Source organism: Stegostoma tigrinum, chromosome 21 (assembly GCF_030684315.1).
Source record: "Stegostoma tigrinum isolate sSteTig4 chromosome 21, sSteTig4.hap1, whole genome shotgun sequence".
Taxonomy (NCBI): Eukaryota; Metazoa; Chordata; class Chondrichthyes; order Orectolobiformes; family Stegostomatidae; genus Stegostoma; species Stegostoma tigrinum.
Window position 1 is genome coordinate 18,112,705 of NC_081374.1, and position 18,631 is coordinate 18,131,335.

The window sequence follows — 18,631 nt, forward strand, 5'->3', positions numbered from 1 at the left end:
CATCTGACACTTCTGATAACCTGCAGAGACTTACTATTCAACATTCCACCCACACCATTTGTATGGTCTTTTAACCTCTCTGCCCATAAATTCTGTGTTCTTTGTGTTTCTCTCTTACTTCACCTGACGAAGGGGCCACGGACCAAAAGCTTTTGATTTCAAATAAACTTGTTTGACTATAACTTCGTATTGTGTGACTTCTGACTTTGTCCATACTCAAGCAGCTCAAAAGATTTCTGACAGAATCATCTGCTTGATCTGGGCCTTATCCACCACCTTACATTTTACTCTCTCAAATCGACAGGATGGCAACAATGTACAGTATATACAAGAAGCACTACAGCAACTAACTCACTTCCAAACCATACACTATCCTGGCTTGTAACAATATTGCTGTTCCTTCACTATTACAGTATCAACATTTCGAAACTCCCTTCCTAACAGCTCTGTGGGAATATCTTCAACAGATGGACTACAATGGTTCACCATTATCTTCTCAAGTGCCATTAAGGATGGACAATAAATGCTGGCTATGCCAACACCACCCACATCCTATGAAAGGATATTAAACTAACATTACTACTAGCAATTGAGAATTAAACTGAATGCTGTTGATATGTAAAAAATGAAAATTAGACAAAAAACTAAACATGCTCCATAGATAGCATCTCTAAACGTGATACAGACAGTTATGGCAAATAAGTAGAAGGAACAATATCAACTGCAGATTTATCAACATTTCATTTAATGTTCTCTTCCAGATTACAAGAACATTTATAAGGAAGCTAGGTTACATTTTTTCAGTGTTACATATACATAAAATTCTGCATATCTGCAGAGATGTTATGTCAATAGCAATTCTGGATCAAGGTTAAACCCTTGCTTGAGCAGTCTTTGCCAGTGCTTTGAGGTCAGAGATGCATTTGGCAATACTCTCTTTCTCCTGTGAAGAGAAAAGCAAAATATTAGCCATAACACATTATTTTTAGTCATAACATGAATAAAAAGCTAAAAAACTTAGAAAAGTGTGGCACAATGGTTACGCAGAAAGATCGGAGTCTACTGTCAGTTAGTCTCAGCCAGATTTAGGAAAATGGGAGGAGTCAGTGAGGTCCCAATCATTTAGTAACAAATTCAGAATATCAGAATCTTAATAATATAAAAAATGGCATCTGTATTTTATCTGACAGACACATTCAATTTCCCATGTGAAAATTCATAGCTATTACCATCTAGAAGAGGAGAAATAGATACATAGGAACACCACCACCAGAAAAGTTGCCCTCCAAATCACTCACCATCTAGACTTGGAAATATATTGCTGTTTGTTCAGAATTGCTGGCTTGAAATTCTAGAACTCGCCTCCCCCCACAGTATTGCAAAGCTATCTGCATAGAATAGACTGTAATGATCCAATGGGTCTTCTCACCATCTTCATAGAGCAACTAGGGAAGGGTAATAAATGCTGGCCCAGCCAGCAATTTCCACATCCAATAAATGATTTCCAAAAAGAAATTATAGAAGTAGCGAAGATACTTAAGAATTACAGTCCAATGCAAGATTCCTCTCTGAAAAAGGTGGGGAAGGAATGAAAAATATGCACAAATCTGCTGCAAACATGATTTGGATGCATTGAAATAAACGCCTGTTCCAAATGTGTTGGGTGGTTCAAATTGTTATCTTGCACATGCCTGCTGTAATCTGGATACACGTAAAAAGTCTTTTCATACTGCAGAAAGGTCTGCATGTTTTTAAACATATTAAAATGGAGTTGGGAATTTTATAATTATGCCTTATTAACAGGTTGGTCAATATGAAAACCAGTGCCTTTTAGTTTATTTCTCTGCCTACCTGCTGAGGTGTGATACTCTGGATTACACTCTTCTCCACCCAATTAACCATGTGCTGTTGCGCAAATCTTCGCTGTAGATGCTGGAGACTGACTTGGTAATCTAGACGTTTCTTCACTGCATCGTACACCATGTGCAGTCGTTCACGGTAGTTGGTTTCTAGAATCATTGCAACATTGTTCTGCAAGCAGACAAAATTTGTAAATGCCTGCACCTGCTATCTCTGATAATATTTGTAACATAATGCAGTGAACATTAAAAATTCATATTTTTATACACACATTATATACACCATTGGTAACATCATTGACTTAAATTTAAAACTGTTGCAAATGATAAGAGTAAACAGTCAATAAATTGCAAATAATTAAAAATCAACTACTAAAACAAAATGCATTCACACCCGCTTTGCATCAAAAAGGTGATGGCGTCCTTCTGTTCTCCACTGTTCTTTCTTTTCTGCTTCAATAGCTTCTTGTAAGCTGCTAATGGCTAGATCTTTTACTTCTTGTGCTTTTTGAATCTTGGCCTGAAATTGTCAAAGTAGTGTATTAGAATGCAGGTGAACTATTAATACGTCACTGGTATTTTGTCAATGAGAATTTGAACAAAACATTTCTTAGAGGAAATTTAGTAAAGGAATAGGTTCACAAAACTATTTTAAAATAAAGGTATCATTTAACAACGGTTGCACTGGTTGCTAGTCTACTTTTAACTACTATATTAAACGTATTCATACAATCCCAAGCAATGAGAAAAGTGCCCATTTTAAAAAAGTCAATGTGTATTTCATACGCTTAGATTAAAGCATCACATCCAAACAGAATTTGATCTTGGAAAGATCAACAGATCCTTGCTCTCTCAGGGAACCAAGTGACATAGGGGCCAAATGGGAAGAGGATCAAGATCAGTCATGACTGTATTGAAGGGTAGAATAGGCTCATTGGGACAAAAGTCTCTTCCCGCTATTGGTTCTTATGTTTCCGCCACAACTTTTTTAAAAAATCACAATATCCTTACCTCATTCAATTGGTCAGCAAATTTTGCCACGTCCTTGCCATACTTTTTGACAGCATAGAGGATAACAATGCCAATCGAGATAGCTGAAAATGTTTCATGGTTGATGACATAAATTTCCTTTGACAGAAGGTAAGTCGACAGCCCAACACCAAACATATAAGGGCCTAATGAAAACAGAAAGAAACACATAAACAGATACAAAGATTGATTATAAAGGCATTAAAGGTGACTCAGGTCAGAAAAATTTTCTTCTGTTCATTAAAATTATACAATAATTCAAATACCATTTAAGTAGAAGACAATTCAATTTCTTACACTAAGTTGTACAGAAAACAAGTCCAATGCAATCAAAGGTTAGCCTTCATTAATAGCTAAACACTTAACTCTAGAACATTAAACAGTACTTTCCAAATGGTCTTTAGTGATACCAACACTTTAGATACAGTTCTGTCAACTTGCAAGTAATTAATGAATTTGAAGCAACACTTCCACTTATCATTCAGTCAAATTTCTCCCCCCATCCCCAAGGTTTGGACTAAATTATAGTTCAAATCTAAAAATAAAATATTCACAAAAGATATTTCTAGAAATGTGAAGCAGTGGAAACCAACAACCTGTATTTTAACACAACTAAAAAGGATAAATAAAGCAATTTAGAAAACAGAGGACTGCATAGAATAGACGGTACAGAAACAGGCTATTCAGCCCAAACAGTCTATGTTGGTGTTTGGGCTCTATTACATCATAATTTCAACTATACTTTGCAATTCACTATACATCTGCTGTATTTGTTAAGCTATTATGCACTGACCTGTTACCCCAGTTTTTGGGTACAAGAATTGGAAAAATTCTTCTGGAAACAAACCATGACGCACTTTGCCTCCTTCCTCGGGAAGGGGTGGCACTGGTGCCCGAGGCTGACAGCTTATATGAAAAGACTTGGATACTGGCAATACGCTGGGAAAATAAAATAAACTATTGACAATGCTGCATAATTTTCAGATTTTAGGCAAAAATTATCATTGCTTGAAAAATCATTATAATTTTGTCTCAGGAGGGCTCCCTGGGTGAAATGATGATCACTACCGTTTATTTAAACCTTACTCATTCAAAATGTACAGACTATTTCATTTTACTCCCAATTAGAATAGCAGAATATGGATTCTATAGGTCAAGGAAGATGTGGTGAAATGGTACCCTGAATTAACAAGTGCAACAAAACACAGCAATTATAATTTTGCAACTTTTGCAATGGATTGCATCAAACATTTATCATTTTGGTTAACTTCTATAGTCAAGAAACTACTACTAACCTGGCAGTGATAGGGGCTGAAGTCTTCAGAGCACCAGCTGAAAAAAAATTATACAAAAACACTTAAACAAGCATAAATTGGTCAGTAAGTGAATTAACAAATGAAACTATTCTCAGCATTTTTTGTGGATCAATGCAGAAAACAAACACTCAAATTCATCCGGTGACAGTAGCTTATGCCCTGAAGTCTGAACAGCATAGGCTCAATCTTCACTTTCTGTACCAACTACCCTTTTGGAGTCAATTATCATTTGGACAAATTTTAATTGGCAATCTTCCAGCTGTTAGAAACAGTACCAACCTAACTTTTTACTAGGGACCCTCAAACATCAGATGCCAATTCCATTGGTCATGTCCCAGAAGTGACAAGATAATGTGAATGCCAATGGTTTAAAAAAATCACAGTGCTTCAGCTTGTCATTAGTTGTACAGGAACAGTAGCAGAAATAAACCTCCAGTATGCTTGGTCCCACATTTAAAATGAAGCTAGGTCACTTTTTTTGATTTGAAATGTCTTTACATCTCACTGTTGTGGGAGGTTTCTAAAGCCCTCAGTCTCCGCAATTTTAAGTAATAGAACAACATAATATAGAACAACAGAAACTATAAAGAAAACATAGTAATTTGACATTTGGCCCAGGGCCAAATACTACCAGGCCTTATTCTGTATTGCTATTCATTACTGTTTTCACTAAAATTATATAAACAGTTACCATCAACAGAAGTTGCTGTTGCTCTACCACCTCAGATCTGTTGAGGAAGGGTCATTGGACCCAACATATTAGCTCTTGATTTCTCTTCACAGATACTGCAAGACCTGCTGAGCTTTTCCAGCAACTTGTGTTTCTGACTTACGGCATTCACAGTTCGTTCATTTGTTTTAATGAGTTACCATATTGATTAAACAAAACATGTATATTCAGACAATCAGAAACAATTGAAAATTGCATCCAAACTTCATTTTTAAAAAAAAAATAGGTGACACAATGTCTGAGCTTAGTCATGAGATCAAACTTTGCTCATAAATCTTTAGCAAATTTGGATTCAGTACGCATACATCAAACCTGATAGTGGGTTTGCTATTTTGAGACCTTCAATTGCACTAAGGGCTGGGCTGGATTTTAGCCTCAGATTGAAATCTTATTTCATTCTCATACTGCACATCGCCACCCCTCTATAGACAGCTATATCCTCAAAGCATAATCTGCCGAATGTTTCAAGCTTCCTGGCTTTGCTTTTGAAGTCCGTGTTGCGTATAAAGCTTCAGTAGCTCCTTGTAGGTAAAAGCATTCAGAACTCCAATATACGCAACACTCTCCAGAAATCTTTGAATCACTTGTCAACACGGCTTGTCTGGCCACCAATTAGCAGGGTTAGAAGAAAACGGTAACTATAGTTAGAAAAATCAACACAAGCGAAAATGAGATTAAATGGCTAACTCCTTCATTGCCGTTCCAAGTGTTGCAAACATGGTCGTCAAATTTCTAGGGTCTAGGCCAGAAACGTCAGCTTTTGTGCTCCTGAGATGCTGCTCGACCTGCTGTGTTCATCCAGCCCCACACTTTGTTATCTCGGGTTCTCCAGTATCTGCAGTTCCCATTACCCCTGTCAAACTCTCTCATTGGGTGAGGATGAGTCTTGTTAGGCTGGTGATGGTTAGCCACCTTTGTGACCTTTAAGGTGAGCGCTGAATCGATTAAGAGGGCTAACGTTGCTTTGAGAAGGTGAAGAGCCAGGCCCCAGCAACAGGGAACACTGACAAAAAGCCCAGAAGTTTCTGGAGAAACTAAGCGGGTCTGGGGAGAGTGAAACAGAGCTAACGTTTCAGGCCCGGTGGCCCTTTATTTTGTTGTTGTGGTTGTTTAGTCGGGGACATTACGGCAGCTCTGTTCAGGAACGGGAAGTGTGCAGTGTGTCTCCGGTGAAGGAGCACCGCAGGGGCCGGGAGGAGGTGGTGTCCGACAGCCTTCGGAACACAATCCGCTCGCTTTCCCCTCCAGTGTCCTTGTCTGACCGAACCCCGGTATCTCCCACAACCTCTCTCTTACCCGAAGCCACGACGACGCGAGACAACATGACCGCGACTTTTTCCTCTGTCAACTGCAGGCCTCCGTTCTAGGGGAGATTATAAAGGAAGGGAGAGAGTAGAGATTCCCGGCAAAGATGCTGCCTCCACCCTCTCCGCAACCGACCCCTAGACCAAAATGGCGGCGTCCGTGACCGTTTCCCTCTGAGGTGGGAGGATTCTCGCGAGATGTGCGGGGTTAGGGGTCAATCGGAAGCACGCGGTGCCTGAGCTGCCGGTGACGGGGGAGGAGGCGGGGTGGGCATGGAGAACTGTTGGGGTGTCCCGCTGAATGCACCCGCCTGTATGGAGAGGCACCTGGACACGCTTCAGTACCGAAAGGTGATCCCGGGGTTTAGGAGGGTGTCTCTCAGCTGCTCTTCCCGCTCGGATGAGCTTCTTAACTTGCGGTTCACCAAAAGTAATTGCAGGGGTTACTGTACAGACCACAAGCCCGGCCTCACTCAGGGAGAGCGAGTGAGATGGGTTTGGGGATTGGGGGGTGGGGATTGGGTGGGGGGAGGTGGGGATTGGGGGGGTGGGGAGGTGGGGATTGGGTGGGGGAGGTGGGGATTGGGGGGGTGGGATTGGGATTGGGTGGGGGGAGGTGGGGATTTGGGGGGGTGGGGATTTGGGGGGGGTGGGGATTGGGGTGGTGGGGGTGGGGATGTGGGGATTGGGGGGGTGGGGATTGGGGTGGTGGGGGTGGGGATGTGGGGATTGGGGGGGTGGGATTGGGGTGGTGGGGGTGGGGATGTGGGGATTGGGGGGGTGGGGAGTGGGAGGTGGGGGGGTGGGGATTGGGTGGTGGGGGGGTGGGGGGGTGGGGATGTGGGGATTGGGGGGGTGGGGAGTGGGAGGTGGGGGGTGGGGATGTGGGGATTGGGGGGGTGGGGATTGGGTGGTGGGGGGGTGGGGATGTGGGGATTGGGGGGGTGGGGATTGGGTGGTGGGGGGGTGGGGATGTGGGGATTGGGGGGGTGGGGAGTGGGAGGTGGGGGGGTGGGGAGTGGGGGGTGGGAGGTGGGGGGGTGGGGATGTGGGGGGTGGGAGGTGGGGGGGGTGGGGATGTGGGGGGTGGGAGGTGGGGGGGTGGGGATGTGGGGATTGGGGGGGTGGGGATGTGGGGATTGGGGGGGTGGGGAGTGGGGGGTGGGGATGTGGGGATTGGGGGGGTGGGGAGTGGGAGGTGGGGGGGTGGGGATTGGGGGGGTGGGGAGTGGGAGGTGGGGGGTGGGGATTGGGGGGGTGGGGATTGGGGGGGTGGGGAGTGGGAGGTGGGGGGGTGGGGATTGGGGGGGTGGGGAGTGGGAGGTGGGGGGGTGGGGATTGGGGGGTGGGGAGTGGGAGGTGGGGGGGTGGGGAGTGGGAGGTGGGGGGTGGGGAGTGGGAGGTGGGGGGGTGGGGATTGGGGAGGTGGGGAGGTGGGGAGGTGGGGGGGTGGGGAGTGGGAGGTGGGGGGGTGGGAATTGGGGGGGTGGGGAGGTGGGGAGTGGGAGGTGGGGGGGTGGGAATTGGGGGGGTGGGGAGTGGGAGGTGGGGGGGTGGGGAGTGGGAGGTGGGGGGGTGGGGAGTGGGAGGTGGGGGGGGTGGGGATGTGGGGATTGGGGGGGTGGGGATGTGGGGATTGGGGGGGTGGGGATGTGGGAGGTGGGGGGGTGGGGATTGGGGGGGTGGGGAGTGGGAGGTGGGGGGGTGGGGATTGGGGGGTGGGGAGTGGGAGGTGGGGGGGTGGGGATTGGGGAGGTGGGGGGGTGGGGAGTGGGAGGTGGGGGGTGGGAATTGGGGGGGTGGGGAGTGGGAGGTGGGGGGGTGGGGATTGGGGAGGTGGGGAGTGGGAGGTGGGGGGTGGGGATTGGGGAGGTGGGGGGGTGGGGAGTGGGAGGTGGGGGGTGGGGAGTGGGGAGTGGGGGGGTGGGGAGTGGGGAGTGGGGGGTGGGGAGTGGGGGGGTGGGGAGTGGGGAGTGGGGGTGGGGGAGTGGGGAGTGGGAGGTGGGGGGGTGGGGATTGGGGGGGTGGGGGTGGGAGGTGGGGGGGGGTGGGGAGTGGGGGGGGTGGGGAGTGGGGGGTGGGGAGTGGGAGGTGGGGGGGTGGGGATTGGGGGGGTGGGGAGTGGAGGTGGGGGGGTGGGGATGTGGGGATTGGGGGGGTGGGGGGGTGGGGATTGGGGGGGTGGGGGGGTGGGGTTTGGGGAGGTGGGGGGGTGGGAGGTGGGGGGGTGGGGAGTGGGAGGTGGGGGGGTGGGGGGGTGGGGTTTGGGGAGGTGGGGGGGTGGGAGGTGGGGGGGGTGGGGAGTGGGAGGTGGGGGGGTGGGGGTGGGTGGTGGGGGGGTGGGATTGGGGGGGTGGGGGGGTGGGAGGTGGGGGGGTGGGGATTGGGGGGGTGGGGGAGGTGGGGATGTGGGGATTGGGGGGTGGGGATGTGGGGTTGGGGGGGTGGGGGGTGTGGGGTTGGGGGGGTGGGGGTTGGGGGTGGTGGGGGGTGTGGGGGGGGGGGGTGGGGAGTGGGGGGGTGGGGAGTGGGAGGTGGGGGGGTGGGGGTTGGGGGGGTGGGGGTGGGAGGTGGGGGGGGTGGGGAGTGGGAGGTGGGGGGGTGGGGATTGGGGGGGTGGGGAGTGGGAGGTGGGGGGGTGGGGATTGGGGGGGGTGGGGGAGTGGGAGGTGGGGGGTGGGGGATTGGGGGGGTGGGGAGTGGGAGGTGGGGGGGTGGGCATTGGGGGGGTGGGGAGTGGGGGGTGGGGGGGTGGGGATTGGGGGGTGGGGATTGGGGGGGTGGGGAGTGGGAGGTGGGGGGGTGGGGATTGGGGGGTGGGGGGGTGGGGAGTGGGAGGTGGGGGGGGTGGGGATTGGGGTGGTGGGGGGTGGGGGAGTGGGAGGTGGGGGGTGGGATTGGGGGGGTGGGGAGTGGGAGGTGGGGGGGTGGGGATTGGGGAGGTGGGGGGTGGGGAGTGGGAGGTGGGGGGGTGGGGAGTGGGGGGGTGGGGGAGTGGGGGTGGGGGGGTGGGGAGTGGGGAGTGGGAGGTGGGGGGGTGGGGATTGGGGGGGGTGGGGAGTGGGAGGTGGGGGGGTGGGGAGTGGGAGGTGGGGGGGTGGGGTGTGGGGGGGTGGGGAGTGGGGGGTGGGGGGTGGGAGGTGGGGGGGTGGGGATTGGGGGGGTGGGGAGTGGGAGGTGGGGGGGTGGGGATGTGGGGATTGGGGGGGTGGGGATTGGGGAGGTGGGGGGGGTGGGGGAGTGGGAGGTGGGGGGTGGGAATTGGGGGGGTGGGGAGTGGGAGGTGGGGGGGTGGGGTTGGGGAGGTGGGGGGTGGGGGTGGGAGGTGGGGGGGTGGGGGTGGGGGGGTGGGGAGTGGGGAGTGGGGGGTGGGGGGTGGGGAGGTGGAGGTGGGGGGGTGGGGATTGGGGGGGTGGGGGTGGGAGGTGGGGGGGTGGGGAGTGGGGGGGTGGGGAGTGGGGGGTGGGGAGTGGGAGGTGGGGGGGTGGGGATTGGGGGGGTGGGGAGTGGGAGGTGGGGGGGTGGGGATGTGGGGATTGGGGGGGGTGGGGGTGGGGGTGGGGGGGTGGGGATTGGGGGGGTGGGGGGTGGGGGGGGGGGGGGGTGGGGTTTGGGGAGGTGGGGGGGTGGGAGGTGGGGGGGTGGGGAGTGGGAGGTGGGGGGGTGGGGATTGGGGGGGTGGGGAGTGGAGGTGGGGGGGGTGGGGTTTGGGGAGGTGGGGGGGTGGGAGGTGGGGGGGGTGGGGAGTGGGAGGTGGGGGGGTGGGGGAGTGGGAGGTGGGGGGGTGGGAATTGGGGGGGTGGGGAGTGGGAGGTGGGGGGGTGGGATGGGGGGGTGGGGAGGTGGGGGGGGGTGGGGGGTGGGGGGTGGGGAGTGGGGGTGGGGGGTGGGAGTGGGAGGTGGGGAGTGGGAGGTGGGGGGGTGGGGAGTGGGGTGGGGGGGTGGGGTTGGGGGGGTGGGGGTGGGGGGGTGGGGTTGGGGGGGTGGGGGTGGGAGGTGGGGATTGGGGGGGTGGGGAGTGGGGGTGGGGGGGGGGTGGGGGTGGGAGGTGTGGGGGTGGGGATTGGGGGGGTGGGGAGTGGAGGTGGGGGGGTGGGGATTGGGGGGGGGGGGAGTGGGAGGTGGGGGGGGTGGGGATTGGGGGGGGTGGGGAGTGGGAGGGGGGGGGGTGGGGTTGGGGGGGTGGGGGTGGGAGGTGGGGAGTGGGAGGTGGGGGGGGTGGGGAGTGGGAGGTGGGGGGGTGGGGATTGGGGGGGGTGGGGAGTGGAGGTGGGGGGGTGGGGATTGGGGGGGTGGGGGAGTGGGAGGTGGGGGGTGGGGGATTGGGGGGTGGGGAGTGGGGGTGGGGGGGTGGGGATTGGGGGGTGGGGAGTGGGAGGTGGGGGGGGTGGGGATGGGGGGGGGAGTGGGAGGTGGGGAGGTGGGGAGTGGGAGGGTGGGGATGTGGGGAGTGGGAGGGTGGGGGTGTGGGGAGTGGGGGGTGGGGATGTGGGGAGTGGGGGGGTGGGGTGTGGGGGGTGGGGTGTGGGGAGTGGGGGTGGGGGGTGGGGGTGGGGTGGGGGGGTGTGGGGTTGGTGGTGGGAGGTGGGGGGGTGTGGGGATTGGGGGTTGGGGGGGTGTGGGGATTGGGAGGTTGGGGGGGTGGGGTTTGGGGGGGTGTGGGGTTGGGAGGTTGGGGGGGTGGGGTTTGGGGTGGTGTGGGGGTAGGGGAGTGGGGGGTGGGTTAGGAGGTGGGGGTGGGGATTAGGAGGCGGGGGGTAGGGGGTGGGGAGTAGAGGCTAGGGGGAGGGATTTGGGGGTAGGGGGTGGGGAGTAGAGGGTGGGGGGGGGGATTGGGGGTAGGGGTGGGGAGTAGAGGGTGGGGGGTGGGGATTGGGGGTAGGGGTGGGGAGTAGAGGGTGGGGGGGTGGGGATTGGGGGTAGGGGTGGGGAGTAGAGGATGGGGGGTGGGGATTGGGGGTAGGGGTGGGGAGTAGGGATGGGGGGGGTGGGGATTGGGGGTAGGGGTGGGGGGTGGGGGGTAGGGGTGGGGGGTGGGGAGTAGAGGGTGGGGGGTGGGGATTGGGGGTGGGGGGTGGGGATTGGGGGTAGGGGGGTGGGGATTGGGGGTGGGGGGTGGGGGTTGGGGGTGGGGAGTAGAGGGGGGGGGTGGGGGTAGGGGGTGGGGTGTAGAGGGTGGGGGGTGGGGATTGGGGGTAGGGGGTGGGGAGTAGAGGGTGGGGGGTGGGGGTAGGGGGTGGGGAGTAGAGGGTGGGGGGTGGGGATTGGGGGTAGGGGGTGGGGAGTAGAGGGTGGGGATTGGGGGTAGGGGGTGGGGAGTAGAGGGTGGGGGGTGGGGATTGGGGGTAGGGGGTGGGGAGTAGAGGGTGGGGGGTGGGGATTGGGGGTAGGGGGTGGGAGTAGAGGGTGGGGATTGGGGGTAGGGGGTGGGGAGTAGAGGGTGGGGGGTGGGGATTGGGAGGGTGGGGATTGGAGGTTGGGGGGGGGTGGGGATTGGGGGGGTGTGGGGATTGGGGGGGTGTGGGGATTGGGGGGGTGTGGGGATTGGGGGGGTGTGGGGATTGGGAGGTTGGGGGGGTGTGGGGGATTGGGAGGTTGGGGGGTGGGGATTGGGAGGTTGGGGGGGTGGTGTGGGGGTAGGGGGGTGGGGGTGGGGGGTAGGTGGTGGGGGGTGGGGATTAGGTGGCGGGGGGGTAGGGGGTGGGGAGTAGAGGGCGGGGGGGTGGGGAGTAGAGGCTGGGGGAGGATTTGGGGGTAGGGGGTGGGGAGTAGAGGGTGGGGGGTAGGGGTTGGGGGTAGGGGGTGGGGAGTAGAGGGTGGGGGGTGGGGATTGGGGGTAGGGGGTGGGGAGAAGAGGGTGGGGGGTGGGGGTAGGCGGTAGGGGGTGGGGAGTAGAGGGTGGGGGGTGGGGGTAGGGGGTAGGGGGTGGGGAGTAGAGGGTGGGGGGTGGGGGTAGGGGGTAGAGGGTGGGGGGTGGGGGTAGGGGTGGGGAGTAGAGGGTGGGGATTGGGGGTAGGGGGTGGGGAGTAGAGGGTGGGGATTGGGGGTAGGGGGTGGGGAGTAGGGGGTGGGGAGTAGGGGGTGGGGGGTGGGGGTAGGGGGTGGGGAGTAGAGGGTGGGGGTAGGGGGTGGGGAGTAGAGGGTGGGGGGTGGGGAGTAGAGGGTGGGGGGTGGGGGTAGGAGGTGGGGAGTAGAGGGTGGGGGTGGGGAGTAGAGGGTGGGGGGTGGGGGTAGGGGATGGGGAGTAGGGGGTGGGGAGTAGAGGGTGGGGGGTGGGGGTAGGCGGTAGGGGGTGGGGGGTGGGGGTAGGGGGTGGGGTGTAGAGGGTGGGGATTGGGGGTAGGGGGTGGGGAGTAGAGGGTGGGGATTGGGGGTAGGGGGTGGGGAGTAGAGGGTGGGGATGGGGAGTAGGGGGTGGGGAGTGGGGGGTGGGGAGTAGGGGGTGGGGAGTAGGGGGTGGGGGGAGTAGGGGGTGGGGAGTGGGGGGTGGGGAGTGGGGGGTGGGGAGTAGGGGGTGGGGAGTAGGGGGTGGGGGTAGGGGTGGGGAGTAGAGGGTGGGGGGGTGGGGAGTAGGGGGTGGGGAGTAGGGGGTGGGGGTAGGGGGTGTGGAGTAGAGGGTGGGGAGTAGGGGGTGGGGAGTAGGGGGTGGGGAGTAGGGGGTGGGGAGTAGGGGGTGGGGTAGGGGGTGGGGAGTAGAGGGTGGGGGGTGGGGGTAGGGGGTGGGGAGTAGAGGGTGGGGAGTAGAGGGTGGGGGGTGGGGGTAGGGGGGTGGGGAGTAGAGGGTGGGGGTAGGGGGTGGGGAGTAGGGGGTGGGGGGGTGGGAGTAGGGGGTGGGGAGTAGAGGGTGGGGGTAGGGGGTGGGGAGTAGAGGGTGGGGGGTGGGGAGTAGGGGGTGGGGAGTAGAGGGTGGGGGGTGGGGGTAGGGGGGGTGGGGTGTAGAGGGTGGGGAGTAGAGGGGTGGGGGGTGGGGGTAGGGGGTGGGGAGTAGAGGGTGGGGGTAGGGGGTGGGGAGTAGGGGGTGGGGAGTAGAGGGTGGGGGTGGGGGGTGGGAGTAGAGGGTGGGGGGTGGGTGTAGGGGGTGGGGAGTAGAGGGTGGGGGGTGGGGAGTAGGTGGGTGGGGGGTGGGGATTGGGGGTAGGGGGTGGGGAGTAGAGGGTGGGGGGGGTGGGGAGTAGAGGGTGGGGGGGTGGGGGTAGGGGGTGGGGAGTAGGGGGTGGGGAGTAGAGGGTGGGGGGTGGGGGTAGGGGGTGGGGGTAGGGGGTGGGGAGTAGGGGGTGGGGAGTAGGGGGTGGGGAGTTGGGGGTGGGGAGTAGAGGGTGGGGGGTGGGAGTAGGGGTGGGGGGTGGGGGTAGGGGGTGGGGAGTAGAGGGTGGGGTTGGGGGGTAGGGGGTGGGGAGTAGGGGTGGGGGGTGGGGGTGTGGGTGGGGTAGTGGGGGGGAGTAGAGGGTGGGGGGTGGGGGTAGGGGGGTGGGGAGTAGAGGGTGGGGGTGGGGGGTGGGGAGTAGGGGGGTGGGGAGTAGGGGGTGGGGGGTGGGAGTAGGGGGTGGGGAGTAGAGGGTGGGGGGTGGGGGTTAGGGAGTGGGGAGTAGGGGGTGGGGAGTAGAGGGTGGGGGGTGGGGGTAGGGGGTGGGGAGTAGGGGGTGGGGAGTAGAGGGTGGGGGGTGGGGGTAGGGGGTGGGGAGTAGAGGGTGGGGAGTAGAGGGTGGGGGGTGGGGGTAGGGGGTGGGGAGTAGAGGGTGGGGGTAGGGGGTGGGGAGTAGGGGGTAGGGGGTGGGGGTAGAGGGTGGGGGTGGGGGGTGGGGAGGAGGGGTGGGGGGTGGGTGTAGGGGGTGGGGAGTAGAGGGTGGGGGGTGGGGAGTAGTGGGTGGGGGGTGGGGATTGGGGGTGGGGGTGGGGAGTGGGGTGGGGGGTGGGGATTGGGGGTAGGGGTTGGGAGTAGGGGTGGGGGGTGGGGATTGGGGGTAGGGGGTGGGGAGTAGAGGGTGGGGAGTAGAGGGTGGGGGGGGGGATTGGGGGTGGGGTTGGGGAGTAGAGGGTGGGGGTAGAGGGTGGGGAGTGGGGGTGGGGTAGGGGGTGGGGAGTAGGGGGTGGGAGTAGGGGGTGGGGGGTGGGGATTGGGGGTAGGGGGTGGGGAGTAGAGGGTGGGGATTGGGGGTAGGGGGTGGGGAGTTGGGGGTGGGGGGTGGGGAGTTGGGGGTGGGGGGTGGGGATTGGGGGTAGGGGGTGGGGAGTAGAGGGTGGGGGGTGGGGGTGGGGGGTAGGGGGTGGGGAGTAGAGGGTGGGGGGTGGGGATTGGGGGTAGGGGGTGGGGGAGTAGGGGGTGGGAGTAGGGGTGGGGGGTGGGGATTGGGGGTAGGGGGTGGGGAGTAGAGGGTGGGGGGTGGGGATTGGGGGTAGGGAGTTGGGGGTGGGGGGTGGGGATTGGGGGGTAGGGGGTGGGGAGTAGAGGGTGGGGATTGGGGGTAGGGGGTGGGGAGTAGAGGGTGGGGGTAGGGGGTGGGGGGTAGGGGGTGGGGAGTAGAGGGTGGGGGGTGGGGGGTAGGGGGTGGGGAGTAGAGGGTGGGGGGTGGGGAGTAGAGGGTGGGGGGTGGGGATTGGGGGTAGGGGGTGGGGAGTGGGGGGTGGGGGTAGGGGGTGGGAGTAGAGGGGTGGGGGTAGGGGGTGGGGAGTAGAGGGGTGGGGGGTGGGGAGTAGAGGTTGGGGGTGGGGATTGGGGGTAGGGGGTGGGGAGTAGAGGGTAGGGGTAGGGGGTGGGGAGTATAGGGTGGGGGTAGGGGGTGGGGAGTAGAGGTGGGGGGTGGGGGTAGGGGGTGGGGAGTAGAGGGTGGGGGGTGGGGGTAGGTGGTGGGGAGTAGAGGGTGGGGGGTGGGGATTGGGGGTAGGGGGTGGGGAGTAGAGGGTGGGGGGTGGGGAGTTTAGGGTGGGGGGTGGGGAGTAGAGGGTGGGGGGTGGGGGTAGGGGGTGGGGAGTAGGGGGTGGGGATTGGGGGTAGGGGGTGGGGAGTAGAGGGTGGGGTAGGGGGTGGGGAGTAGAGGGTGGGGGTAGGGGGTGGGGAGTAGAGGGGTGGGGGGGTGGGGGTAGGGGGTGGGGAGTGGGGGGTGGGGGTAGGGGGTGGGGAGTAGAGGGTGGGGGGTGGGGTTGGGGTATGGGGTGGGGAGTAGAGGGTGGGGGGTGGGGGTAGGGGGTGGGGAGTAGAGGGTGGGGGGTGGGGAGTAGAGGGTGGGGGGTAGGGGGTGGGGGGTGGGGAGTAGAGGGTGGGGGGTGGGGAGTAGAGGGTGGGGGGTGGGGGTAGGGGGTGGGGGGTGGGGATTGGGGGTAGGGGGTGGGGAGTAGAGGGTGGGGGGTGGGGATTGGGGTTAGGGGGTGGGGAGTAGAGGGTGGGGGGTGGGGATTGGGGGTAGGGGGTGGGGAGTAGAGGGTGGGGGGTGGGGATTGGGGTTAGGGGGTGGGGAGTAGAGGGTGGGGGGTGGGGATTGGGGGTAGGGGGTGGGAGTAGAGGGTGGGGGGTGGGGATTGGGGTTAGGGGGTGGGGAGTAGAGGGTGGGGGGGTGGGGATTGGGGGTAGGGGGTGGGAGTAGAGGGTGGGGGGTGGGGATTGGGGGTAGGGGGTGGGGAGTAGAGGGTGGGGGGTGGGGAGTAGAGGGTGGGGGGTGGAGTAGAGGGTGGGGAGTGGGGGGTGGGGTGGTTGGGGGGTGGGGGGGGTTGGGGAGTGGGGGGTGGGGGGGTTGGGGGGTGGGGGGTTGGGGTGGGGAGTGGGGGGGTGGGCTGGGGGGGTTGGGGGGTGGGGTGGGGGGTGGGCTGGGGGGGTTGGGGGGTGGGGGGTGGGGGGGGTTGGGGTGGGGGGTGGGCTGGGGGGGTTGGGGGGTGGGGTTGGGGGGTGGGCTGGGGGGGTTGGGGGGTGGGCTGGGGGGGTGGGGGGGTTGGGGTTGGGGGAGGGGGGGTGGGGAGGGGGGTTGGGGAGTGGGGAGGGGGAGTTGGGGGGTGGGGGTGGGGGGTGGGCTGGGGGGGTTGGGGGGTGGGGGGGTTGGGGTGGGGAGTGGGGGGGTTGGGGGGTGGGCTGGGGGTGTTGGGGGGTGGGGGGGGTTGGGGTGGGGAGTGGGGGGTTGGGGGTGGGCTGGGGGCGTTGGGGGGTGGGGTGGGGGGTGGGCTGGGGGGTTGGGGGGTGGGGTGGGGGGTGGGCTGGGGGGGTTGGGGGGTGGGGTTGGGGGTGGGCTGGGGGGTTTGGGGGTGGGGTGGGGGGTGGGCTGGGGGGGTTGGGGGGTGGGCTGGGGGGGTTGGGGGGTGGGCTGGGGGGGTGGGGGGTTGGGGGTGGGGTTGGGGGAGGGGGGGGTGGGGAGGGGGGTTGGGGAGTGGGGAGGGGGAGTTGGGGGTGGGGCGGGGGGGTAGGGGGTGGGGAGTAGAGGGCGGGGGGGTTGGGGAGTGGGGGGTAGGGGGTGGGGAGTAGAGGGCGGGGGGGTTGGGGAGTGGGGGGTAGGGGGTGGGGAGTAGAGGGCGGGGGGGTTGGGGAGTGGGGGGTAGGGGGTGGGGAGTAGAGGGCAGGGGGGTAGAGGGTGGGGAGTTGAGGGCAGGGGGTAAGGGGTGGGGAGTAGAGGGCGGGGGGGTGGGGAGTAGGGGGCGGGGGGGGTGAGGGGGGTGGGGGGGAGACGAGACGGATGCTAGACGATGTGACGGTCATCCGTGATGAGATATGACTGAGAGTAGGGGGGGGGGGGGGGGAGTAGAGGGCGGGGGGGTGGGGAGTAGAGGCTAGGGGGAGGGATTTGGGGGTAGGGGGTGGGGAGTAGAGGGTGGGGGGGTGGGGAGTAGAGGGTGGGGGGTGGGGATTGGGGGGTGGGGGGTGGGGAGTAGAGGGTGGGGGGTGGGGATTGGGGGGTAGGGGGTGGGGGGGTGGTGGGTAGGGAGTGGGGGGTGGTGGGTAGGGAGTGGGGGGTGTGGGGGGGGGGTGGTGGGTAGGGAGTGGGGGGTGTGGGGGTGGGGGGTGGTGGGTAGGGAGTGGGGGGTGTGGGGGTGGGGGGTGGTGGGTAGGGAGTCGGGTTGTGGGGGTGGGGGGTGGTGGGTAGGGAGTGGGGGGTGTGGGGGTGGGGGGTGGTGGGTAGGGAGTCGGGTTGTGGGGGTGGGGGGTGGTGGGTAGGGAGTGGGGGGTGTGGGGGGTGGTGGGTAGGGAGTGCGAGGTGTGGGGGTGGGGGGTGGTGGGTAGGGATTGGGGGTGTGGGCGTGGGGGGGTGGTGGGTAGGGATTGGGGGGTGTGGGAGTGGGGTTGGTGGGTAGGGATTGGGGGGTGTGGGGGTTGTGGGTAGGGAGTGGGGGTGGTGGGTAGGGAGTGGGGGGGGTGTGCGGGTGGGGGGTGGTGGGTAGGGAGTGGGGGGTGTGCGGGTGGGGGGTGGTGGGTAGGGAGTGGGGGGTGGGGGTGGTGGGTAGGGAGTGGGGGGGTGTGGGGGTGGTGGGTAGGGAGTGGGGGGGTGGTGGGTAGGGAGTGGGGGGTGGTGGGTAGGGAGTGGGGGTGTGGGGGTGTGGGGTGGGGGGTGGGGATTGGGGCTGGGGGGGTTGTGATTGGGGGGTGGGGATTGGGGCTGGGGGGGTTGGGATTGTGGGTGTAGGGGTGGGGGGTTGGATTGGGGGGTGGGGTGTAGGGGTGGGGATTGGGGGTTGGGTGCAGGATGGGGATTGGGGGGATGGGGTCAGGTTGTCGGGGGTGGGGTGTGGGGATTGTGGGGGTGGTGGGGTGGGGGGTGTGGGGGTTGGGGTGTCGTGGGTGGGGTGTCAGGGTTGAGTGGGGTTTCGGGGTGGGGATTGGGGGTTGGGGGGTCGGGGTGGTTGGGAAGTTGTTGTAGGGGTGGGGTTTTGGCGGTGGGGTGTTTCAGGGTAGGGGTGGAGCTTGAGGGTGGTTGGGGTGTTGGGTGGGGTGAGATGGTGGTCGGGGGGTAGTGGTAGGATGACGGTTGGGGTGTTGGGGGTTAAGGTGGAGGGGTAGGGGTGGTGTGGGGACTTGGGGATTAGGGGTGAGGTGGGTGCAGGGGTGTAGGGTGAGGGAGTAGGGGTGGTGTGGGGGCTGGTCATATGGGGCGTAGGATGGGGGTGGAGTGGGGTGTTAGGGGTGAGATGGGGGTGGGTTTGGGGTGGTAATGGGGGTAGGGTTGAAGTCGGGGTGTGGGTTGGGGGCAGTAGGGGTGAGGTGGGTTGGTAGGGGTGGGACTTGGAAATAAATTGCTGTTCCTTTGCTGTCAGTGGGTCAATATCCTGAAATTCCACCACCCACACCCCTCCACCCTCCCACCACCACCTCCCATAGCATTGTGGTTGTACCTACAGTACTGTAGTTTAGAAAGACAACTAGCCACCAAGTTTTAAAGGGCATCTTGGGACTGGCATTAAATGCTGGCCAACCAGCACTGC

At 60.8% G+C, this 18,631-nt stretch overlaps 2 protein-coding genes across 2 annotated transcripts in view; one reads left to right on the plus strand and one right to left on the minus strand.

Moving 5' to 3' along the window:
- Window positions 1–722: 722 nt before the first annotated feature.
- On the minus strand, window positions 723–6,422 carry atp5pb (ATP synthase peripheral stalk-membrane subunit b). Its single transcript, XM_048553252.2, has 7 exons — window positions 6,231–6,422; window positions 4,184–4,220; window positions 3,682–3,827; window positions 2,871–3,034; window positions 2,254–2,379; window positions 1,852–2,031; window positions 723–943 (listed from the first exon to the last, which is right to left on the minus strand). The coding sequence occupies exons 1-7, from the start codon at window positions 6,256–6,258 to the stop codon at window positions 872–874; spliced, it is 753 nt and encodes a 250-aa protein (XP_048409209.1). The 5' UTR covers window positions 6,259–6,422; the 3' UTR covers window positions 723–871.
- A 50-nt stretch (window positions 6,423–6,472) lies between these two features.
- LOC125462622 (methylosome protein WDR77-like) overlaps window positions 6,473–18,631 on the plus strand; it is a 30,224-nt gene continuing 18,065 nt past the window's right edge. The window contains exons 1-2 of the mRNA XM_059653373.1: window positions 6,473–6,589; window position 10,673. Coding sequence (XP_059509356.1) covers window positions 6,512–6,589; window position 10,673 — 79 coding nt within the window. The 5' untranslated portion in view covers window positions 6,473–6,511. The remainder of the gene's footprint in view (window positions 6,590–10,672; window positions 10,674–18,631) is intronic.

Coding starts and splice junctions, on each gene's coding strand:
- atp5pb (XM_048553252.2), bottom strand. CDS start 6,258: ATGTTGTCTCGCGTCGTCGTGGCTTCGG. Junction 4,221..6,230: donor TCGCGTCGTCGTGGCTTCGG/GTAAGAGAGAGG, acceptor ATTTTTTTTCAG/CTGGTGCTCTGAAGACTTCA. Junction 3,035..3,681: donor CCCAAAAACTGGGGTAACAG/GTCAGTGCATAA, acceptor TGTTTTCATTAG/GCCCTTATATGTTTGGTGTT.